Source organism: Miniopterus schreibersii, assembly GCF_964146895.1.
Source record: "Miniopterus schreibersii genome assembly, chromosome: 8".
In the NCBI taxonomy this organism is placed as follows: domain Eukaryota; kingdom Metazoa; phylum Chordata; class Mammalia; order Chiroptera; family Miniopteridae; genus Miniopterus; species Miniopterus schreibersii.
Genome location: NC_138109.1, coordinates 11,681,724 through 11,706,558, shown reverse-complemented (window position 1 = coordinate 11,706,558; position 24,835 = coordinate 11,681,724). Strand labels below are relative to the sequence as shown.

Genomic DNA, 24,835 nt, shown 5'->3' with positions numbered 1-24,835 from the left:
TCCCAGCCCTGGCCTCCAGGTGTGGCAGTGGTTGGTCCCAGAGCCCCAGGAGCCTGGGGTGAGAAGTCCTGCCCTTTTGCCAAGTGTTTCCTTTTAGTTCCAGATGCCACCTTGACAGGTGCTCCCCTGTGATTAATGTGCCCACCCCCCTGAGCCTGGGACCAACCCCTTCTCCCCAAACCAAAGACCAAGCCTTCCAGAATCCCCTCCTGGCTCCTCCCTCTCCCTGGACCTTCCACATCCACCAGGAGTGGAGACCAGACCACTCCGCAAAGCCACCCTCAGATGAGCGGTTAACTGAGTTTTCCCTCACGTCTCTGCTTTAAGTCTCCATCTGGGTGGTGGTGTTAGTTACTAATGCTGCTGCCGTGGTTGGGGGGCCAGGTCAGCAAAGCGCCCGGGGCGCCCTGGGGCGATGCAGAGAGGCCTCCGGGTGCCTGCTGGGAGGCCCCACAGCCCTGAGAACAGTCACTAATGGTGGAGGTGGGATCACTTCCCCTGTGTCAGTGACTCAGGGAGGCGACCTTTACAGTCTTCAGATCATCTTTGGGGCACCCAGGTTTCAGCAACTTGAAGGCCCTGTGCAGAGTGGCAGGGGTGGGGACCACAGATTGTGGGGGTAGAGCCAGGTGGTTCGAGGGACTGCTGTCAGAGTGGGGGACTATGGTTGGAGATGTGGGTTGAGTTTTGGTCATGGTTGAATTGGAGAGTTGTTTTCTAAGTTAGATAACAGGTTCTAAAACTTGGATAATCTAACTCTCTAGTTGGAAACAGCGGTTACCAGCTGTGTGATCTTGAGCAAGTGACTTGAACTCTCTGTGCCTGAGTTTCCTCATCTGTGATACATGGATGACAGTGTACCTGTTTCAGAGGGTTGTTGTGAGGAGTAGATGGGTTTGCACGTGAAATTCTTAGAACGCTGCTTGGCGTGGAGTAAGCACTGAAGAGCCCCATGCTTGGGGGCACGAGTGGGTGCATTTGGAATTGTAAAGTTGGGTTGTAATAGGAGCTGGGGACCCAGGCTGGCAGTGGGGTGTTTGCAGTATAGGATGGCAGGGACTCCATTCGGGTTCCCTTCCTCACCTTCCCACCCCCTTCCCGCACACCCCAAGGCTGTGCCTTCCCAGCCCTCAGCGCCAGCTAGAAAGCTCTTATCTCCTCCCGCATCTCTCCCGCATCTCTCCCGGGCCCTGGGACTGAAAAGAGACAACATCTCTCCGCGCAGTCCCCAGCCTCTTGTTTGTTTGCTACGTCGGAGCCGTGGGCACGTTTTTTTGCTAATTTTGGGCTGCCTTTATCAAATGGGTATTCACAGGCACTTTATCCTCGATAAGTGGATTAGCCGGTGTGCTAAACAAGACGGCGCGGGACTCGGGGGCTGCTCGGGAGAAGATATTTGTTTCCCGAAGAATGAGCTGCGTTCCCTGCCCCGCGCAGGTGAGGCAGGCAGGGCCGGGGTAGCCCCAGGGCCCTCTGTGCTCGTCCCTGGCGCCGGAGCCCTGATTCATTCGTGGGAGCTCTACAGTGCAGGCAGAGTTGAGGGGAGGCTGGGCCCCAGGAGGGCGGCCCTGGGCCCCTCTGGGGAGCGGAGAGTGGGACCCTGCGTTCAGTCCAGCCACCTGGTACACCTGGGCTCATTTGGAGAATGTCACCTCCCCGGGCAGCAGCTGCCTCCTGTCCATCTCCAACCTTCGTCCATCTTTCCCGTCCTTCCTTCCCTTCCTCCCGGCCTTTTGCTACCTTTTTGTTTCCTTTCTTGGTCATTCAAACACCTCCAGAGGCCTTTCGCAAGCCCTGTGAGTCCAGATATGGGTAAGGCACGGCCCTCACTTTTGCAGACAAAAGCGCAAAACCAAACCAACAAATTAATAGGCCCCCGAACAAGAGGCGATTCTGGTTCCACAGTGGGCTTCTCAAACTTCTCTCCAAAGCACCCCCGGTAATAACGGTTGAGTGTGTTCCCCCCGAGGCCCCGGGGGTGGGGTACCACACAGACTTTTACGGATTATCTTGGAAACGCTCGCTCATTTTGCATCCTTTGCCACAGCGGAGCCATAGTTGTTGGTCATAATAACGAAATAAATTAGCATTGGGTCGAGTCGACGCTGGGAGTTTGCATGGCCCCCGATGCTGCAACATCATGGATGTTGGGACCAGGGAGGAAGCAAAAGACAACTGGACGTCTGCGTGTGAGGGACAGAAACGGAGCGCAGGAGGGGGACTGGATGGGGTGGATGTGTGGGTGTCAAGGCCAAGAGGTCAGGGAGAGATGTGGGTTTCAGAGGCATCGCTCCACAGAGACCCATAAATGGAGCAAGGCGCTCAGGGAGAAAGGAGAGAGAGAGGCTGGGAGGATTCCTGGCCAGCTGCTCCCCCCACCGTGGGCTCCCAAATGTTTTCTTTCCCCCCTACATTTCTAATGAGTGGCCAGGATCTTGAGGTCCCTGCTCTGCGCTGTAGCCCGAATCTGGTTGAGGGTGAGAGGGGGAAGCAGAGACTCTAAGATGGAAAGAATAGGATGGAGCAGAGCATTCGGGTCCCCAGCTGGTCCTTAGCAGCGTCTGTCCTCCCCAAGCTGCCTCCAGCTGAGGGCCATTTTGCTGTTTATTTACATGTAATTATTGCTATGAGGTGCAGATATTAACGCTGTCAAGAGCAATTTGCTCTGACAGTTTTCACTCGCTCAGTGCCCCTGCCACTCTCAACGGAGCCCAGGGCTCTCCCTGCTCTGGCTGCTGCGCACTCGGTGCCCGGGCGGGAACCACCCAGCCAGCAAGGAGTGGTGTCGGCGAGCTCACCCGGCTCCTCTGCAAACTCATTAAACTTCAAAATTGAATTTGGTTTGGGAGAGGGCTGGCTGGGCCCTGCTCCACCCGGCCTAGGCTGCCTCAAGGCCTCCCTGCCCTGCCTTCCTCCAAGAAAACTGGGCAGGGGCTGGGCTGGTTGAGGCAGGGGCTGGTGTCAGGCTGGCAGAGGGCAGTGGGTTAAGACAATGGAGGATCATTGTCAGAGGTGACAGTGCACCCAGCCTCAACATGGCCATGGCACAGGGGTCGGGCATGGTGACCGAAACCTTCTCAACCCTGTTTCCTGGTCACCCCAAAGGAAGTCAGGCACCTCTAACTTTGGGGGTCATCGTTGCAGTTGACAACTGTACCCACCCAACAGAGAGGCTTCCCTATGGAGCCAGTCAGGCATCGTAGCCAGCCTGCAGGGGATGGTGCCACCCGGCTGGGACAGGTGCTGAGCTGGCCCTGCAGTGGTCCCGTAGGTAGGTGCTAGAAAGAGAATTAACTCTATAGAGTTACGCCTTCTGAGTTCAAATCTCAGTCTGCCACTTCCTAAATAATTTGCAGACTCGGGAAAATTATTTAGCTTCCCAGAGTCTAAGTTTTCTGATCTCCAACACGGAGCAGCCAATACCCACATTTCACTGGATCAGATACAGTTTGACGCTGGCCCTTTCCTGATCTTATCAGAGGTATCAACAAAAGCTTGCACACAGCTCTGTCATCGTTGCTACCTGACAATGATGCTACCTGGCTGCCACCTCAGTCACAGAGAGGCACTAGGAGATGGTAAAATGCATTCGAATTTCAGAAAGATTGAAATGCTTATCCTTCTGACAGCCGTGGTAAGGAGTGTATAGGGTTGCTGCTTGTGCATAGTAGGGACTTGGCACATACTAGGTGCTTAATCGTGCAAAGCTACAATCACTTTTTTGAGCCTCTCAATCATAGCCTTCCATGATTAAGCACCTAGTATGTGCCATTTTACAGAAGAGGAAGCTGAGGCTTTCATTCCACTTAAAGGACTTTGCTCCTGGGAGAGGGCAAGCAGGGCCTGAGCTGTCATGGCCACGAGTCCTTAACGCATTGTGATATGTGCCAGCTTGTCCGCCCAGGTACTAACGAGGCCTGCCTGCCACCACTCACTCCCTGCCACGGCCAATCTGCGTTCCCGTCTCCGGCAATTACTGAGGGGGAGCCCCCCTCCACGCCAGGGCGCCAAGAGCCCAGGCCTCTCATCCGCCTTCTACTCTCCCACCCTGGGCCTGGTGAGTCCAGGGGGCCCTCTCTCTACCCCTCCCGGCCCTCCTGGCTCCCCCTCCTCCCCTCAGCTCAGCCAATTAGGCCCCTGACACCTGGAGCCGCTGACAAACTGTTTCTGTCACTTGCTCTCTGTCTTTCATTAGGGGCCCCAGAGGAGGGGGAGCGGGAGGGGAGGGGGAGGAGATGGGATCTTTCATGCTTAGTAAGGCCAAATACATTAATTACAAAACGGCCATTTGCCGCGTGAAAGTGTGCTAATTAAATTTATGCAATCATTATCTTTAAATAGTCATATCTTTCCCGGCGATCGGCCCCTTCCTTCTCCAGCCCCACTGCTGCTCTGAGCAGAGTCGCGCTAATCCCTGGCCCCGCCATTATCGCGCCATCAGAACCGGTCTCTGAATCCCAGCGCATCCCCGCATCCCACTGGCTCTGGTGCCCACCGGGGCCAGGAGCCCTCGGACCCATCCTGGCACAATTCAGGCTTGGGCCAACCCAGCATCCTCCCAGGAAGGGGGGGGGCCAAATCCAGGCCCCCTCCAGTATTTCTAGATATTTCTAGATGTTTCCAGATATTTGGAGATTGACATCTTGTAGAACAAACATTGGCTGTGTGTGTGTGTGTGTATCAGAGAGAGTCTTCAGCTTCTGCGACAACGGGTGGGAACTCATTCTGCCCAGCCCCTCACTTCTGCATGGTCTTTAACTAAAGCCTCCAAGGACCCCTGTGGTGGGGAGGGGGCTCCGAAATTCACTGAGCTGAGGGGTGGGTGTGAGCATGCCTCAAGACCATCCATTCTTTTCATTCAAACAAATTCTGTGCCAGACCCTGTGCTGGGGATAAACAGATTCGTTCACTCGTTCACTCATTCATTCAGGAATTCACTCACCCTGCAAATGTTTGTTGGACACCTACTGTGTGCCAGGCACTAGGAAAAGGACATCAAGTCAGCCCCCAGAAACTCCTGGCCAGATCCAGGGTCAGGGTCAGTCTGTGCCAAGGGCAGAAGGTAGGGCCACAGTAGGGCTGCAGGTTGTCTTGAGATGAGATACAAACCCAAGACTTCACAGCCATTCTTGGCTTAGCCCCTCAGGGTCTCTGCCTGCACACACTAGGAGGTTCTTACCAAAGTCTTGGCTGAATCCCTTCTCTGCAGAAATCCTTCTCCAATCACATACACCCCATCTCAGGCATCTTTTCCGGTCTGAATGTTAAATTCCAACATGGGAGGAAGAGGTAACCTGCCAGAGTGTGGGGTGGGGAGTCCCCTCCTGGTCAGAGATGGCAGTCAGTGGCCAGGTACATACCAAGTGCCCTCTGAGTTTCTAAGGGCCCCAGGCCCCAGTGTGTACCCTCGGTGAGGTCAGCTAGAGGGACTGACAGGACATGTGCCCCCACACACGTGAAGTAAGCACACACACATGCACGAGCAATACTCACACATGATAATCACACATATGCACATATAGACTCACAAGTACACATACAAAAGTCACATCTAGCATACACACAATACTCTCACATGCACATGCATGCATGCACACAAACACTAATCTCTCACACGTGATATTCCCACAGGCACACACAGTACACACACGCATACGTGCACACCCACACACCCACAGTTAAGAGCGACCCAGAGCCAAGGCAGGATTACTGAACTGTAAGTTAGAGGTCAAGGGTTCTTGCCCCAGTGCTGCCACATATCCCCTAGGAAATTCTGGGTGAGCCCCTAAGCCTCAGTTTCCTCATCTGAAAAATGAGCTAACAATGCTTCATAGAGCAGTCATAAGGCTTAAAGGGAAATGCTTTGGAAACTAAGGTTTTGCACATATGCAAGAGAATGACAGCAGGCAGCCTTCGAAGAGCCCTCCTGGAAGGCTGGGTGGCGACAGGTGAGGGAGGAATGGGAGTCAGGGGGCTGAGGTGGGGTTGGGAGAGGGGAGGGGAGGGGAGTTTGCTGGCCACGCCTGGGCATGAGCTCTCCTGGTGGGCGGGGGGCTGCTGTATGAGGTGTGGACAGCGGAGGGGGGGAGTGAGAGGGCCGTGAGCAGGAGGATGGAAAGGAAGGCGGGGTGGGAATGTGGAGACCTGCAGGAAATCTTGTTTGGAAGCTCAAAGTCAGCACCCGAAGCCCATTACCGCTGTCCACAGGAGGCAGGGAGAAGGGAGGGGGCCCCGATCCTCTTAGCAGAGACTTGAGCGGGAGAGAGGGGGAGCGGGGTGGGTGGCTGCCGGGTGGGCGATTTCTCGCTCGCACTAATCCCAGCGTGGAGCTGGGGACAGGCGGCAGAATGGGCGGGGGTGTTTGTGTGAGGTGTGTCCGGGTGTCTGTTGGGGCCTGGAGGAGGGTGCCTATAAGCACATAGGCTTGCCTCAGTGAGCTGGCGATCGTGGAGTCACGAGGCTGCGGTGCACACAAATGCCGGGTGTGCGACTTTGCCCGGGCATCTTTGAGGCACTTGGATGGCGTGCGGCCCAGCGGGGTGTGGGAGTGCCATTGTCATGCGTGTCATTCTTGTGGGTTCATGTGCATTCCGATGTGAGTGTCTGTGTATATTCTGTGTGTGCCGGTGTCTTCACCCAAGGGTGTGGGTGTGTAGTCGGATTGTGTGTGTGTGGCAATGCTAATGCTGATCTGAGAGCAGTGGCTCTCAAACTCGGCGGCAGGTTAGATGAATTGGAATGAGCTTTAAAAAATTCTGGCGCCCAGACCCTTAGATCAGCTAATCAGAATCTCTGAGGGGTGGGTCCAGGTGTCAGCATTTTGAAAGACTCCTCAAGCGATTCCACTGGGCAGCCAAAGCGAAGGAGCAGTGACGGAGGGGGCACGTCCCAGAGGAGCAGCCCTGTCCCTTCTCGGACTCCAGGCCCCAGGCTCTTTGGGGCCAGGGCAAGTCATGAGCTGGGCTGCCCCAGCCTGGGACAGTTCTTCGCCCAATAAAGACACACTTCACTCAGGCCAGACAAGCATTGCTTTCCAAACTGTGCCCTTGCCTTCTCTCTGCAGGCTGCCCCCAAACATGGCCCTCTCACCTCTTGTGGAAGTCAAGGGGATGGATTAGTTAGAGGACAGACCAGGGCTGCTATCGAACGTGCGGCTCGGAGATAAACCAGCAGGTCCTCTTGGAGCCAAGCCTGAGACTGGGGCAGGAGGGGTGGCAGTGGTGAGCCGGGGACCTGCTCAGCTGCCATGATTCTTCCGTGACACTCTCCTCAAGTGCCCTCCTTTGAACCTTAGTTACCCCACCTGGGAAAATGCGTCAGTCTCCAAGGTGCCTCGCAGGTTCTGTGTGTGTATCCCGGTGTGTTTACGTGTATGTATGTGTGCTGTGTGCATCTTAAATGTACTTGTGAGTTTAGGAAAAGCAGATTGTACAGGGGAGGGATATTCCTGCCGGTTTATTGGGGGTTTGGTGAAGAGCTATTTGGCCATCCAGACGAGGCCTTTTTGAGTTGTCTCACCTTCCTGGGTTCAGGTATGTGTCCCTGTGGTGGTGCGGCTTGGGCCGCCCTGTGCGGTGTGTGAATTCTGGGCCTCTCTAGGTCTCAACTGGAGACTTCACAGATTCACCATCAGGGCCCCATGTCCTTTGATGTCACCCCCTCACTACAGATGAGCATTTTCAGGCCAAAGAGGGGGCGTGGCTTGTGCAAGAGATACACACCTGACTCCCTTTCCGGAGCACAGGCCACAGCTTCTGCATGGAGGCGAAGTAATTCTCTGTCCAGAAAGCACCCTCTGTGTGCCAGGCTGCTTGGGGAAAAAGATGAAAACAACACAGTCCCTGACAAGGAGCAGTCCCCTGAGTCTGCCCTCAAGTGGTCATTTCTCCCTTGGGCCAGGTCCCTTCTAAAGCAGGTGGAAGAGGGGAGAGAGAGCTGCATTTACCAAGAGCCAGTGATGTGCCAGGTCCTGTTTCAATGTGCGTTGACCCATGTAATCCTTACGGTAACCCTGTGGGTAGCTACAATATTATCATTCCCATTATACAGATGAGAAAACTGCGGCTCAGAAGGTTAAAGAAATTGCCCAGGGTCACAGCTAGCCAGCAGCAGAGCAGGGGTGCCGGCGCAGACATTCTGGCCCCGGGTGCTGCAGGGCAGCTCCGCAGGGCACCGTTGGCCAGGCGCCCGCGGTGAAACCGCTGTCTGGTCCCCTCCTGGGATTGCGGAGGTGGGGCTTCCGACCTGCCCGCTGGTCCAGCGGTCCTTGGCCTCATTCCAGCCCCAGTCTGTTTCTAGGTCCAATGTCCTGACCTCATCGGTCTCAGCGCCTGCACCCCCCCACCCCTCTGCTTCCTGCTGAGGCCCCCACTCATCCACTTGAACCCTGCCACGGAGCCCCGATGATGGCGATCACCCCTTCTAATTGCAGCCTCACTCCCAAAGCCACTTTCGGTTATCACAGAGGGTGCAGATCTCACAGCTCAGCCTCCTCGGTCCCAGGCCCTCCGGGCCAGCTCAGGAACGGAGGGAATTAATTACATTTCTCCCATCCCCTTCTTTTAAAGTAGGGGAGCGCCGGCAAGTCCCGGGGGAGGGGGCGGTGAGCAGAGGATGTGGAAGGGGGGCTGGCACGGGGCTCTTCGGCTCCCACCCCCCAAAACCTGCAAGCCAGCGGCGGAAGGGGGGGTGAAGCCGACTCCTTATTGATTTAGTCTGGTAGAGGCTGGGACTGATTTAGAGCAGAGGGAAAGGAAGGGGCTGGGGGTGGGTGGGGGCCGTGGCGGGTGGGGGGGAGAGGAAGGGATGGCTGTCACTCAGCCTGACAGACAGCCGGGAGATTTGCCTTCAGATAAAACCTTACAGATGTGGAGGTCGGTATTGATTTTGAGTTAGTAACGGTAACGTACCAAGAAGTAATACATTAGTGAAAGCAAGGTCACCGGGAAAAAGTAAAACCCACCAGGGAGAGGCCTTAACATTCTTGAGGGGGGTGGATTACCGCATCAGACCAGGACTTCCTCAAGTTCAAAAGTTTGCAGGCTCCAGACCTCGCCTAGGCCCCTAACGCTCTGTGCTGCTGCGGGCAAAAAGGGACTCCAGGAAGTCCCTGGGCAAGAGGGACTCCAGGAACTCCATGGGCAAGAGGGACTCCGGGAACTCCATGGGCAGAAAGGGACTCCGGGAAGCCCATGGGCCGACCAGAGGCCGGGAGGGCCACCTAGGCCTGCAGGGCTCTGTGCAGTGGGGCTGCCAAGGGCCTCTCTGTTCTCTCCAGTACTGCCTGTTGTGGGGAAGGAATACACTAGAGGTAAGGGAGACCCAGGTTCAAATCCCAGCTCTGCCACGTGCTGGTTGTGTTATCTCAGGTGCACCTTTTCCTTCCCCATCTGCAGAATGGGGGTAATAATGGTCTGTTTCCTTGAGGAGTCACTGCTCCCACCTCCCACCTCTTTCAGCTGGGTCCTGTTCCATTTGCTTGGAAGCTGGCACGACCGGAGACTGGGGTTTGGTGAAATGGAAGCCCTTTGATCCACAGGCCTCCGGGGACTCTGGGAGAGAGTAAGCAGATGACGTACCTCCTCCATTCACACCTACCCCAGATGTGAATTCGATTTGATGTTCCAGGGCAAATCCCATTGAACAAATCCCGTTACAGTAAGAACTCCCTGGGCCTGAGCTTATTCGGAGCTGTCTGTTAATGGCCCAGGGTCCAAGGCCTCCTGAGCCACTAGGCACCACACAAGTCCCTCTGACAAAGGATTCTGGGAGGCCTCACAGTGCTCAGGGTTTTCACTCTCTACATGGACCTTCTTGCTCTTCTTTAAACCTGCTGGGCATGTGTCCACCTCAGGGCCTTTGCACTTGCTGATTCCTTTGCCTGGAAAGCTATCTGTTACATCTTCTCATGGCTGGTTCTTTTTGGTCTTGGTATTACCTTTTTGGGGGAAGTCTTGCCTGACTGTTCCACATACCCTCCCTCCCCTTATTTTTCCTCCATAGCAGTTTATCAGTATTGGGAATTATATATTTGTTGCTTGTTGTCAGCCTCCTTTACTAAACTGATAGCTCTAGGAGAGCATGGAGTTGCTAATGCTCACTGCTACATCTCAGTGGATGGCACATAGTAGGTACTCAATAAATATGTGTTAAGTGAATGTGCATGAATTCAACAGGGTTTTTCTGAGCTCAAAGTATGTAGCAGACACAATGAAGGCGGTGGGATGGCAAAGATGGGTGAAATACAGCTCCATCCTGTCCTCAAAGGGTTCATAGTCTTGCCCTATCTCCAGCCTGGCATGTGGCAGCACATGTTTGTTGAATGAATAAATGAATGAACAAAGGACGTCTTTAGGAAACCCCAGCGTTTGGTGTAGCTGGGATTTAAAGTGCAAGGTAGGAAGTGGTGGGGAGGAGTTGGGACAGGCAGGTAGCAGTCAGATCACAAGAAACCTTTGCCCTGTTTGCCTGGGAGGTAGTGAGAAGCCACCGATGATTCTAGAATGATACGCGTGATATGGTTAGCCTTGCGGCGGTTCCCTGAAGGTCTCAGTCTTGCAGGATGAGTACTGGCTCTGTGCACAGTACCTAACCCGTCCCCAGAACACCCTTATCCTCTCTCCGCCCAGACATCTCCCGCCCAGACTTCCCTTTTCACAGTCCCATGCCCTGTGTCTTTCCCATCTCAGTGGGTGACACACCAGTAAGTCCCACCTAAACCCCACCAGTGGCGGTGGAGACAAAGACCAGCCCCAGCAGACCCATGCCCTTGACTTTGGCTCTGGGAAGGAGTGGGAAAGGTAAAGAACAGAAGGTAGGTGCCCCTGGGGTGAGGAAAGTGTGTTGGGAGCATTGAGGGGAGAGTCAGGGGTGAGGGACCCCAACCCCCACCAGTAGCTGCTCAGGAAACAGACTATGGGCTAGTCCCCGGAGTAGGAACCTCTAAAGGGGTCACATGCCTAAAACTCATCCTTGAGAGTCAGGCTTGGCGTTATCAGGCGAGTGAGCTGGACAGTCTATGAGATCTGGAGAAGCTCCAGCCTTGGTGGGCCTTGGTTTTGCCATCTGAGAAATGAGGGCCATAGCTCTGCCCCACACATCTCTGTAGGGCTCTGGATCGGGAGAGTCACATGAGTTCGTGGCTAAGAGGAGGGCCGGCGAAGGCAGGAGGCAGGAAGAAGAGGGTTGGAGGAGCCGGGCCGCTGGGCCTGAGCACTTGCCCTGTGCCAGGCTGGGTGCAAAGCCTCCCCGTGCCGAGCGCATCTCAGCCCCCAGCCACTCTCTGAGCCAGGTCTGTCATCAGCACTTTTCCTCGGGATGAGGTGGTCACAGAAGGGAAGGGACACCCTAGGCTGCACAGCTAGGAAGTGGAGGAGCTCTGTGCCGTCTCTGGCCTGAGGATGTCGGTCCTGGCCATGTCCCGGTGTCTATGGCAGGGACAAGTCAAAAGTGAGAAGGGAAACATTTTCAGAAAGTGTCATCAGCCACCGGGTCATTGCTCAGGTGCCTGCAGCCCACCCTCTCCCGGCAGGTGGGTGGGGAAATCAGAACACAGCACGTGCCCCGTGTGGTGTCAGCATGACTCTTTACCTTGGTGTCGGGCAGACTGTCAGCAAGCCTGGCCCCGCCCGGCACTGTGGCCTCCTTCCCATAGGGGTGGCATTCCCCGGAGGTGACCAGGGTCCTGGGCCCTTCAGGTCAGATCTACAAAGGTCTGCCCCTCTCCCCTCTCCCCTGGACCGACTAGGGTGCCCTGCGCTCTCACTGCAGGAATCCTGCGGCCCATACCACCTCTCCCTGCTCCTTCCTGGATGGCTGGACACTGGCTGTCACCGCCTCCAGCGTCTTTCCTGGACCACCTGGCTGGCTGGGTGCCCTCCTCTGGGCTGCCTCCGTAACAACCCTCATTACTCCACACCTTCATCATCTGTTGCTAGGTGACCCCTCCCCCAGACCCAAACACCCCCCCTGCTGAGGTCCATGACCTTCAATGCATGTTTGTTGAATGAATAAGTGAGCACACCAATGAACCAACACTAGGTTCTTAAAGAGGAGATTATAGAGACAAGCCTCACTGTCAGTCCAAGTCACCAGCACTGACGCTGAGTTCTGTTTGCCGAGCCGGACCCCTGGACAGCACTGGCCTTGGGCATTGGTGCTGTACATTACCAGGAGGTCACCAGGTCTTGGCCAAAGTCAAGAGCATGGTAGGACTAGCCCGGGATGAGGGGCGAAGCCGGACAGATCCAGTCCTGCTCTAACCTTTGTGTTGGAAGATGGGAGCATCCCAGTCTGATGGGGGAGGCACAGTTCCCTGTCTTGGGGGAGCTCCCTGTCTGATAGGAGAGAGAGAGTTTGCTCATTCATTCATTCGTGCACTTACGCATTCATTTATTTAGTCAGGCCTGGGGCTAGAGAGGTGGACAGGCTCCGCCTCACTCCTGGATCTCTGGGTGGAGGAAGCCTCCGTGGGTCAGGACCTAACCAGGAGGAACCACTAACCATCTTCCCCGCAGGGGCAGGCAAACAGGTCAGCTGAAGACCTCGATGCTGCAGGGACCTCAAGGGAGAAACTCCGGCAAAGGCCTGGCCGGGGCCGGCCTGGCATCAGCATCCCCGCACACACTTGCATCTGTGGGGTCCTTCAAGCCCCCACCCTGCCACTTAGCCCACCCGGGTGGTCTCTCCCCACAGGTGATGAGCATCCTGAGCAACCCCAGTGCGGTGGCACCGCAGCCGCAGGCTGACTTCTCCATCTCCCCGCTGCACGGCGGCCTGGACTCGGCCCCCTCCATCTCGGCCAGCTGCAGCCAGCGGGCGGACTCCATCAAGCCGGGGGATAGCCTGCCCACCTCCCAGTCCTACTGCCCACCCACCTACAGCACCACCGGCTACAGCGTGGACCCCGTGGCTGGCTACCAGTACGGCCAGTACGGCCAGAGTGAGTGCCCTTTGCCCGGCATCCCCCCTCCACCCTGCCCCCTGCTTATCTGAAGAGAGCTGTGAGGTGGTGTTGGGGTGGGGGTGCCCATTTCACAGATGAGGAAATTGAGGTGCAGAAAGGAGGAACAGCCGCTCTAAGATGATACTGAGCGGGGCCCCGGCACTCGCGCTCCTGCTGCCTTCGAGAAAAGCTGTCGCATAGAAACAGTATAATACGATCCACAGATGTCATTTAAAGTTTCCGTGCAGCCGCATTGTGAAATGTGAGAAGTAACGGCAAAATTATTTTCACTGACGTAGTTTATTTAATGATTCTATCCCAAAGATAATAATTTGGACAAGTAATTTATATAAAATTATTAATGAGCTATTTTACATTCTGTTCTTAATACTACACCTCTGAAATCCAGCTCATTTTCATTCAGACGCGAAGTGTTCGTTGGGAATGCTAGACCTGTACTGCAATTTCATGACATTTACAACTGAGGAAGTTGGAGGTTTACACATCCAAGTTGTTCCAGCTACACTGAAAAGTTTCCCAACCACTGAACTAAATCGAATTTCAGTTTTTAAATTAAAATTAGGTAAAATTAGATCAAAATGTAAAACTTGGTTCCTCGGTTGCACTCGCCACATTTCAGGGGCTCCACCGCCGTACACGTGGGACAGTGTGGATGGAGACCTGCCCCTTTCTGCCCCCTGGCCATGGGAGTCAGCTGTACTCTGAGCCCTCTCCTCTCCCCCCGTCCTAAGCCTTGGTTTCCCCAAACTTTGAGCTGGTCTCTCGTGCCCAGCCCAGGTGCCATCCCCTTGGCACTTTGTCTGAGATGGGGAAGGCAGATCCTCAGACCAAAAGCTGCACAGGGCAGGCCCAGCCGCAGCCTCCAGCTGCTGGACACGGCGGCAGCAGGGCAGGCCAAGAGGGCACAGGGAGCCGAGGTCACCGGCTGCCCCCCGCCCCACCTCCCGGCAGAGGCTCACCTGCTGGTGTCAAACTAATCAGAAGGGCGTGTGGCGGGAGGGCGAGACCTCCCAGCCCAAGGATGTCCTCCCACCCCACCCCTGCCGCAGCCCGGGCCCAGCCTCGCTGACCCCTGCTTCCTGACCCCCGCACCCTGACCCCCGCACCAACCCACTCCTCGGCCTAGGCCTTGTCTTCTGCAGCTAAATGCAGGCCAGCTGCGCCGGCTCCACCTCCCAGCTGTGCCCGGCCCCCTCCTGTATGTGCATGTTTGGATGTGATATATGTGCACACCTGTACATGCATGAGCGTGAATACGTGTTTTGGATGTGTTATAATTCGTGTGTGTCTGTATTTGTGAGTATTCCAGTATACAGATGTTAATGCACACACCCTGTGCGTAGGTATGTGTACACGTGTGAATGTGAGTGGCACATGTGGATGCATGTGCATATGACTGTTCACCTACATATGAGTTTAAGTGAGCATACTGTGCGTACGTGGTATGCATATGTGTTTTTATGTGAGTGCACATGCGCACACGGGCATGTAAGCATATGTGGCTATAACACACACATGTGTGTTTAAATGTGCATTCAGATGTGTACATGTGGCCATGCCTGTGTGTTTGACATGTGTGCATATGTTATTATGTGGACATGTATAATAAATACGTGTGCATAGATGTGTGTGCAAATATGTGTAACATGTGTGTACATTGTTTGAGTGTGTATTTGGGAGTATTTATGGAACATGAAGATGAAGTGTGCAGTGTAAATATGGGTGCCTGTGTAGTTGAGTGTCTGCATAGGTGTGGCTGTGTGCTCCTGTGTGTAGTTTTGCATCCAGGCTTGTACACACGGTATTGCCTTGTATATCACTGTGTCTGTGTGAGTGTGCGTGCATGGGGAGTGCGTGTGTGCGTGTATATAATGTGTATGCATGTATGTTTGAGAGCAGGGTGCACAAATGTGCACCAGTGTGTTTCCAGAGGAGCCAAGGGCGACCCCCTGCCCCAGCCCCTGTGCCGGGGAACAGAGAGGGACACACATGCTCTTGATAAAGAGTTTAGAGCCCCGGCCTGGGGCAGGCGTTAGTCACACCCAGAGCCCCATGCCCGACTCCAGGGGTGCCTGCCCAACTCGGAAATAAAATTAACCCCAGAGTCAGCACGGGGTGGCAAGGGAGGGGGGATCAAAAGGGAAAGGGCCCAGGAGGCGAGAAAGAAGTGTTTGTTCCGCCTCTGCTCCTAGAAGCTGGCTGGAGCGATTTCCTCCTCCCCTCCCCCTCCCCCTCCTCCCATTCCCCTCTAACTTCACCCCTGCTCCCTGCTGCCCCAGGGGCAGCTCAGAGCTCCTCCTGAGTCACATTCTCCAGCCCCATCCAGAGGGAACCCTAGCACAAGACCCCCCCACCCCACAGAGGCTCCGGGGTTGGGCCTGAGGGAGAGTCTGCCCTGTCTTGCACCATGAGAGTAGGCAAGGCTCCCTGCTTCTCTGAGCCTCAGTTTTGCCATCTGTGAAATGGGGTCCCGGGGATTAGACTCGATCTTCTCAGTTTTTCCACTGTAGCATCTCCCTCACCTTTGACATTGACATCCTGGGACCACTGAGGGATGCACTGTGTTCCCACTGACCACCTGTCCCATGTTCATGGGCAACCGAATAAACCCATGGCTGGGCTCCCACAGCCCACAGGCGAAAGTCACGTGTCTTAAGCTGCCCGTGTATGCACAGGCCCAACCTGTCACCTGCTCACATCTGTCCTGTGCATGAGTTTCAGCCAACCAGGCACTGGGTGAAACGCATATTCCTCATCCTGCCCAAGGCCGATGTGATCTGTCCTCAGGTTACAGACACAAAGGCTCAGAGAGGCTAGAAACTTTCCCAAGGTCACACAGCAGGTGAGTGGCAGACTAAAGGTCTCCTAACCTCAAATCCAGTTCTCTCTGGACAAACCACAAACTTGTCTAAGACACCTAATGATGATAAACACCTAGACCCACCATGATTAACAGTCATGACTGCACCCCCTCCTGTGCACACACAGAGGCCCACACAGAGATTCGTTTCTATGCGAGTTTTCACTAATATGTGTCTTTGAGGTATAAATGCAGGGATGTATGTCTGTGAAGGAAGGGAGGAGACATGACCATTTATTGAGCATCTACTGGGGCCCGGCATTTCACCCTCATGGCCACCCTGTATAGTGCACGTGGTTATTACCACGGGTCAAATGAGGAAATGGGATCCAGAGCAGTCGTTTACCCGAGGTCACCCAGGACTGTGTATCTGTGTGTGCACAGCCCCACCTCAGCCCCGCCCCTGGAGAGCCTCGCCTCCAGGTGTGCATGGTGTGTACACATGGGCCAAACTCTGAAACGGCAGAGCACACCTCAACCTGGGCCTTGCGCCTTCCCAGGGACACCCCCACACCTTCCTTTCCTGCCCCTGGCCTCCGTCCGTCCATCTATCTTTCCCTCCTGTCCCTGGAGGGGGTCGAGGTAGGGGGGCAGGGACAGGGCACACGGCAGATTAATATGGCCCTGGTGTTCCCAGAGGCCAGGGCCGGACTAATGATGGGGCTGATAGAACGCAGAAGTGTGAAGAGAATTTTAATAGATCTGACAAGTCTAATAAGAATTTGTGTCTGGAAGGGTCCTCCTCTGGGGCCGCGGGCTGACAAGATGCTGACGGCTGAGGTTTGTTTACGGGTTGGCATCACAGCCACAGCTCCTGCCAACTCCCGGTTAATCTAATTTGAGACGTTTAGAGCCCAGGCGTGGGTGCGAGGCAGAGAAGGGGAGACACGGAGAGACAGAGGGACAGGGAGGGCCGCTGACAGAGGCCGTAATGAGAGATGCCACAGCCCTGCCCTGGCCGGCCCCTGGCTGGACCCCGGGGAGAGGCAGGCTCTGCGGCCTTGTAGGTGCCCTTGAAGTTGGCTGGGTCGTCAGTAAAGTTTGACTTCTGGGTGTTTCCCTGCTCCCTTGACAGGGCCTGGGGAAGCTCCTACTGTGCGCTGGGCTGTGGCTGGTAACTGGGAAAAGCTAAAGAGGGAATAACGAGTGATCAGAGGTGCAAACGGGACAGAGTCAGGCCCTGCCATCCCACATGTTATGGGTGACTCTTTGTCAGCAATCTCTCTGTGCCTCAGTTTCCACCTTTGTAAAATGGGAAGAGCTGTGCCTAAAGCATAGGGCTGAAGGAATTCAATGAGATCGTGTCCACCTAGCACGTAGTAAGTGTCCGTTTGTGAGGGGTCTCGCTTTGCTGTTCTCATCACTGTATTCAAATCCAGACCTTCCCGCCCCACCCACGGGAGGAGCTGGAGAGGCTGGCATCAGAGGTTGGCATGATGTGGAATATGGAGGGGTAAGCAGAGCCTTTGGTGACTCAGGAAACGTCACCTGACTTGGCTGTGTGTCCTTGAAAAGTCACTTACATTTCCTGGAATGGAAAATGGGGCCCGTGCAGGATCTGGGGTGTGCCTCACACACTGTGAAGTGCTGTGCACACACCTGGGGTTATTCTGTAGAAGGCCCTGGGGGAAGTTGTGGGGTAGTTAGGACCCGGCATCAGACTGCCTGGGTTTGAATCCTGGCTCCACAGCTTATGAGCCAGGGGATCTTTCAAATTATGCCGCCTCTCAGGGCAGGGCCTCAGTTTCATCTGTAAAATGGGGGTTGCAGCACCACCAGCCTCCTAGAGTTGCTGTGCGATAACGCACGCCACTGCCCAGAACACGAGCGCGCTCTCGGCAAATGTTAGCTCCCCCCCAATAGGGCGCACCCCGGAGCCCAGGGAAGACTGGCTCCGAGCAGCAGAGATGGAGTGGCCAGAGTTACGGGGTCCCCCGGAGGCCAGAGGTGGAGATTCTCCCACACCCACCCAGAGTAAGGCGCAGACCCAGGTGGGGCAAGGCTGGCCGCCACCACCTCTGCCGACCAGCCGGGAGCGTAAAGGCTGAGTGACCTTGGGGACAACCCAGTGGCTCAGCTTGGGCCCTAGAGCCTGGGAAGCTGAGGGGCACAGGGTCCGACACTCAGAAGGCCCAGGGCATTAGCACATGCCTTAGGAACCTAGGGGCCCATGCCCCGAGCCCTCTGTGCCCAGCATCTTAAAGCACATCGTCTCATCTTATCCTCATGATAGCCCCGAGGAGGGTGGGACTTGTCCTTTCCATGTCATAGACGAGGAAAGAGGTCTGGAAGAGCAAAGTGACCTGCCCAAAGCCGCAGGAACAGGAGGTAGTTGGGACTCCAGATTGCCCTCATCGCTGTTCCTTTCCCTCTTGTCCCGTTGAAGGTCACCCCTGACTACTGACTTCCAGTCCCAGGAGCCCATGTCCATTGAGCGCGCCGCGCGCCAGGCACAGTGCTACTAACCACTTTATGTGCACTTTCCCATTCAGCTCTCACAACCCTTCAGCCTAGCTGCTCTTATCATCCCCATTTTACAGATGAGGAAACTGAGGCTTGGATAGGTGACACGGGATGCCCAAAATTACACGCTTAGAATCGGCAGGCCCAGGATGGGAACCTAGGTCAGCTGAACCCCTAGGCTTTATGGCCTCCCGTAGCTCAGTTGTTAGGCCTTGCGCTTCAGCCATCCCATCACCTCCTGGCTCCAAGCCCTCAACTTTGGGGAGGCATGTAGAGTGTCACAGGGTCCCTCAGTGGGAGGTGCCAAAGCAGGTGTTGGGCTCAGCCTTGTGATTCCTAGTGCAACACTCTTTCCATCTTCCTGTCGCCTCTGGATTTGAGAGATCCCAGGGGGCTGGATTGGCCATAGCCGTGAATTCCGGCTCAGGAAGCAGCATCTCATGAGGCTGTGGTCACATGCCAGTCAAATCATTTGGTCAGGGCTGATTTCTGCTATAGCCTCGGGCAGGTGCAATTAATAGAGTCAGGATAGCACGTGCACATGCAGGCCCAGTGGTCATACCTGTACACACACACACATACCCTGACACATGTACCTGGCCTAGAGGGAGCTCACCTGTACACAGTTACCTGTACGTGGGAAGCATTCCCACTGTTGTGCTCACAAAGGTACAAATAACTCACCCACATCTGTATTGTGCAAGTAATGCTCGTGTGTGAACATGCATGTCTGTGCCCGTTGCTACTTCACCGAGACCCGTATTTCCACTAGTCTCACACATACACACAAGTACACGCCCTCAAACTCTCATCCCTCTCCCCTGGGTGACCAGAATTGACAAGGCTGGAGGTCTCAGCTTTCTGCATATCAGGGTCCTGGCCCCACCTCTGCATGGACCCCTCAGCTCACCTGCAAAAGCTGCTCTGAGTTTTGAGTAAGTGGCTCGCTTTGCCTCAGCCATCAGCTGGGCTCAGGGTCCAAAGGAGGCAGAGGACTGTGCCTTCATGATGACCTGGGCTCCATGGGACTCACTGGGCTCCGTGTCTCCATAGAGGGGACACGTACAGAAGGAGGGGCCAGTTCTTTACCCAACAATGTGGATATCCCCTGGATCTCCCTACAGAACCTGCGAGAGAGCTGGGCTTTTTATACTTTATTAATTAAGTATTTGCTGAATGATTGGAGAGGAGATAAGAGAAAGAGCTTTATGAAGAGATGGGTGGACGGATGGATGGATGGATGGACAAACTGATGTATGGATAAATGAATGGGTGGATGTATATGTGGGTGGAGGGCTTGATGGATGATATAGGACAGATAGAAAAATAGGAAAAAAGAATTTCTAGGAGTTTCTTTTCTTTTTTTCCAGCTGCTGTTGATTACCTGGCCAAAAACGTGAGCCTGTCCACACAGCGCCGCATGAAGCTCGGGGAGCACTCGGCTGTGCTGGGACTCCTGCCAGTGGAGACTGGCCAGGCCTACTAGGGCCCCCGGGGCGACTTGCCCCAGCCCAAGTTCCAGCTCAGCCCTTACTGACTCCTGAACCTCCCAGCCTCAGTCCTCTCATTGCCCTAGGGTCCCAGGAGGCCAGGAAAGCAGCCCATTCCCTTGTCATAGCCAACCCTCGGGAGGTGTGCAGCTGGTCCCTCATTTACCTGTGGCTGGGGGCCTCCAGTGAACCCCCCACCCTGGAGTCTGCACCTTTACTTTCTCCCTATGAGGGTTCCTGGTCAGCCCACCGTCCTCTCCCAGTCAGATCCTGTCAAGGTCTCTGCCATCTCAGGTACAGAGATCGAAGCCAGCCCTCCAGGTGGGTCTCTGGCCCAGGGCTAGGACCACAACCCATTCCTCCTCTGGATGATGGGACTCCAGCAGAGAGGGAACCTGGCCCTGGGGTTTTCCCAGGGGGACCACCCAGGAATTCTGAGGACTTCAGGACCCTCCCCACATACCTCTGTTGGGTGTAAGAGGGCATCTAGCCCTGGCAGGGAGACTGGGAAAACCAAGAAGAGACGTAGCCAGGAGGTGAGGCCATGGAGGGGTGGGGCTCGTCAGCAGTGGACCAGCCCAAGATACAGGGACCCCGTAAGGCATCCAGAAGCAGGCACTCTTATAATGAAGCCCAAGTTCCCACCTTGCCCACCCATGTGGGGCCTGGGGAGCCCACAAAACCCTCAGTTTTCGCATTCACTGGATCAGATGAGGGGTAGGGATCAGGTCTTGAGGACCCAAGTCAAGAGGTTTAGGGCAGGCTTGGAAGGGGATCGGTAACTGGGGTCCCTCTGCTTATGGGCTGCAAACCTTTATTGCCAAAGGCTTCAGCTCTATGTATCTCTGATTTCTCACGAAGCCTCCACAGAGACCTGAGCCCATCTCCTGCATGCTCAGTCTTCTAGGAGGGGGGCCTCCATCTGCCAGGGAGTCCCTTTAAGCTGCTGGGGGTGCAGAGGATGTCCCTGGGAGCTCTGGAGAACGGTTCTTGGACCGCAGGGACTGCCTGCCCCACAGATAATACCACAGATTCCCCTTGGCATTTGGGGGGGAGGGAACATGTCCCTGTCCCACCCGGAGTAGCATCTTTCAGTGATGATTCACTCCGCCAAGAGGCCTCTGTCTCCTGCTCCAGCACAGCTGTGCAGGGACAGATGTGGCCAGTCTTCAAGCCACCGCCCCTGGGCAGGGTGGGACGCTGCCAGCTCTGGAGAAGAGGGAGATGCCTTCCTTGGCCACTCCAGTGGCTTCCTCAAGCTCCTTTCTCTTTAGAGTTGAGACCTTTGGGGAATTATTTAAGCCCCTGACTACGCCTCCCTTGGAACTTTTCACCACCATCACCTATTTATCAAAATTATATTCATCTTCACCATCAACATCACTGGAACCTACACTCGGATCACCCTTCCCAAGTGCTGCTGGGTAAAAAGCAGTGATGGGAGGCACAGCTCTGAATCCACAAAGACTGGACCAAATTGCTTGTCCCCACTTGAGAACAGGAGGCCACCTCTTTGCTCAACCCACATCTTGCCCCCAGCCAACAAGACATTCCTAGAGAGACGGGCTGCTGCTTCGGGAGTTGAGCTGAGTTCCTCCCTGCTGGGGAGCTGGGACACGTTCCCGCATGGGCCTCACCTCTGTGAAAGATGCTCACCTGTTTCTCGTTGTCAGACGCAGTAACATCAACTCTATTGGACCAGGCCAGGGTGGCTCGTACCTCTGGTTTAGAGGAACCTATTAATAGTTGGGGACAAACAGACTCTTTGGTAGCAGGGGACACCAGGCATGTGTGGCCCATCAAGTTCAGGCCAGGTTTCAACTGGAGCATCCACTGTAGAAGCCTTTGGTTCTTTAAGCTCTGGACAAACAGGAAGACTGTTGTCCCTTGGTGACCCAGTCCAAGCTTCTCTAGCTGTCACAGCCAGGAAGCAGCTCTTCCTTCAACTGCAGTCTTCATCAACATTCCGTGAACGGTCATCCCTTCCTCCTGAAGGCCTGGCTCAGGAACCATCTGAGTCTCTCTACCCTGTCGCCCAGGTGCAGGGATGTCAGGCAGGTGACATCAACACTGCTCAGCCCCACCCCCAGGAGGTGACATTCCAGTGCTGGGACCAATCCAGATCTCTGCCCCCTTATGATGAAATGGCAGTAAACCAAATGATTTCTTGTCCTGTTCAACTTCTCTGGAGTTTTCCCAGGCCACCGTCTTGGTAGAAAACGGGACTTCTTCCCCTAGGTGCCCCACTCCCATCGCAAAGAGACCTTGGCCCAGACAGGTTTTCCCTAAAACACCATTCATTACTCCGCTTAGCCAGCTTGGGCTATAAAATTCAGTCTCACAACTTCACCAGAGAGATGGTGTGGGATGAGAGGTACAAGGCCCCAAACTCCTGAGGGTTGACCACAGCCTGAGAAAGTCCTGAATCCCAGTGGCTAGGCCGCCCGGAAGCAATCCCCACCCATCCCTGTAAATAGAGTCTGTAGCAAAAGAAGATGTTCCCTCCAACTGATCATACGTAGCTGTTGGTCCTGCTTACGGGCGGCCCCTCTCCTGAGCTCATTGTACATTAGTTGGAAACGTGGTGATGTGCTGTTCGTTTATAGGGAGTTGACTTTTATATATATAAATATATATACTACAAAAGGAAAGAAAACCCCCGCAGTGCGTGTCGTGCTAGTGCCAGGGACCATCTGTAGGGATATATCTGCATATCGTGTGTTTCAAATTATACATTCCAGACTCTATTGGGTTCTTTCATTTTTATGGCTTTGCTTTTTTCATTTGGTATTTCTCTCTTGCTATGAAAAAAAAAAAAGAAGTGATGTGTAAGAACCAGGCTATGCTTTTATACTCGTGTTTTACTTTGTTTACCTTTGCCGTTTTTTGCCAGAGGACTAGGAAGGAGAAGAGGGGGGGATGCGAGAGGAGGGAGGAATGAGAGAGGTTTGCCCAGGAGAAAACCGACAAGGTCTCAAGTCCAGTCTGACTGTGGCTTGAGAGCAGGCCCCGTCCCAGACTTTGACTGCGCCTCCCGAGTCCATGGAGCTGGCGAAACGTCCTGAGCTTCGGATTCTGGAACTTGGCGACGCTCCGGGATTGCCCAGAAAAGACATTCCCTGGGACCTCTCTCAGACTGACGCTCTCCTCAAGCTCCCGAGTGTGCCCTTCACTATTGGATGCTTTTGGAGGTCGACTGGTCTTCTCCCCTCCTGCAGAGGCACCAAACCAAGGCCAGATGGGGCTCTCCAGCCGCCGTCGCCAAGTGCTCAGAGACATCCGTGCGTTGAATGCTTTCTCTGTCGCCTCTGCCGTGGCCCATCCCCTACCCGGGAACTACCTACATACACTCTGGATCATTCCTCCTTCCCAGTACCTGCAAGCGGCTGCTTGTGCTCGGCCCGCAGCCGGCCTCCCCGTGGAAGTGAGCGTGTGTGCATGGGCGTGTGAGCGGGGTGTGCGTGTGGACGCGAGGGTGTGTGCTTAAATATAATCGCACCATAATTTATTCAGCTATACGGAGTAGTAGACTAGAAAGAGAAACTGGCATTTGCTTTAACTACCTGCTTGTAAGCGCTTCCTCTGTAACTCAGGCGTAACTGTTATACATTAAAAGAAATTAAAAGCATTTGCAAGGCTCCGTGTACTCACTCGATCGCCATTCGGCGGCTGCCCTAAAAGGGCAGGGGTGGGGTTGGGGGGGGGGGCTTTGACCTAATTGAGGGGGTCCGGCCAGGAACTGCCTTTCCCTCACACCCCACCGGGTCCCCCGGTGCCGAGCAGCCCTAGATACACAGTGGATACCTAATCAGTATTTGATCGATGGATGCTGTTGCGAAGCGTCTCTCTGGTAAAAACTCAGTTCTCTTCACTAGGACAAATTTTTCTGCTGCTGAGCTTAGAACCCTCTGTGGCCATCTCCATGGACACACATTTGGTGGCGTTATTGGGGAAAAAATGTGCGTGAAGGATTGGTAACGTGTTTCTATCGACCTGGTCCATCCAGCCCAGCCAAGCTGTCCAGGGCTGGACCAAAGAGGTTGAGTCTGAGACCCAGGGTCTGAGGCCAATGGGAGGGCTGCCCCAGCATCCTCCTCCAGATGGAGTCCCCGCAATGTGATGAGCTCTGTTCCAGCCCCCCATGAAGTCCAGGCAGCTCGTTCAGAACCAGGGCTCTCAACCACGTTCCACCCCATGTCTGTTGCCCCACTCCCCCCCCCCCCAACCAGGCAATCGTCATTCAGTATGTCAGGAAGTTATGGGGGAGAGTCAAGAACTAGTCAGGTTCCACTCTTAGCTCTGCATATGACTTGCTATGGATCCCAAGATAATTTCCTCTCTGTCTCAGGCCCTAATTCCATGTATTTTTAAAAAGCAGGCCAGGTGATCTCTAAGCATCTTCCAGGCTACCATGACAATAAACCAAGCCAAGGGCTGGTCTTGAAGCAGCCCAAAAGAGTGCCTATAACGGGGAGGTGTCCAACACTAGTGCTGGGAAGGCGACTCAACATGTTGGGTGCTGAGTGTATGATGCCAAGAAGCTCCCAGACAAAGCCTGCCCTTTGGGGGCCTCCAGAGAGCTCTCTGACCCCATCTTAAGCAGTTTTCCTAGGAGTCCCACTCAAAAACCTATGTTTACATCCCATGGAAAACTGAAAAATATAGTCTCTGCCCTGGCACACTACTGCCCAGAATAAAATCAGGTGTCTGCGTCTAAAGGAATAGAGAAGAATGGTTATTGGATAGAGAAGTGTATTAGTCAGCTGTTGTTGCAACAGTGCTGTGTAACATAGCAGTCTGGTCCTGGTCTCATTGCTCATACATACCTTACGGTGGATGAGTTGCACAGCCTTTCTCTGAACAAGATTTACTAGTGAGGGGAAGAGGCTCCTGAGGTGAGGGGGGACACACAGGGCGGAGAGCCCAGAGTTTCTGAGTATAATCCCATCTTTTGTGAGTTGAATCTAGAATACCTGAAGCTTCCAGAACCATGCCCTCCACTCCAAGGCTGCCACTGACTTACTCTGAACAGAGAATTGTTTTCCTGCTTCCGATGAT

General features: G+C 54.6%; 1 protein-coding gene across 3 annotated transcripts in view; it reads left to right on the top strand.

The window, feature by feature from the left end:
• PAX7 (paired box 7) overlaps positions 1-23,332 on the top strand; it is a 93,084-nt gene extending 69,752 nt beyond the window's left edge. For all 3 annotated transcript variants that reach the window (XM_081144885.1, XM_081144886.1, XM_081144884.1), the window contains exons 8-9: positions 12,694-12,940; positions 19,658-23,332. In XM_081144885.1, coding sequence (XP_081001011.1) covers positions 12,694-12,940; positions 19,658-19,773 — 363 coding nt within the window. In that variant the 3' untranslated portion in view covers positions 19,774-23,332. The remainder of the gene's footprint in view (positions 1-12,693; positions 12,941-19,657) is intronic.
• The last annotated feature ends 1,503 nt before the right edge of the window (positions 23,333-24,835 follow it).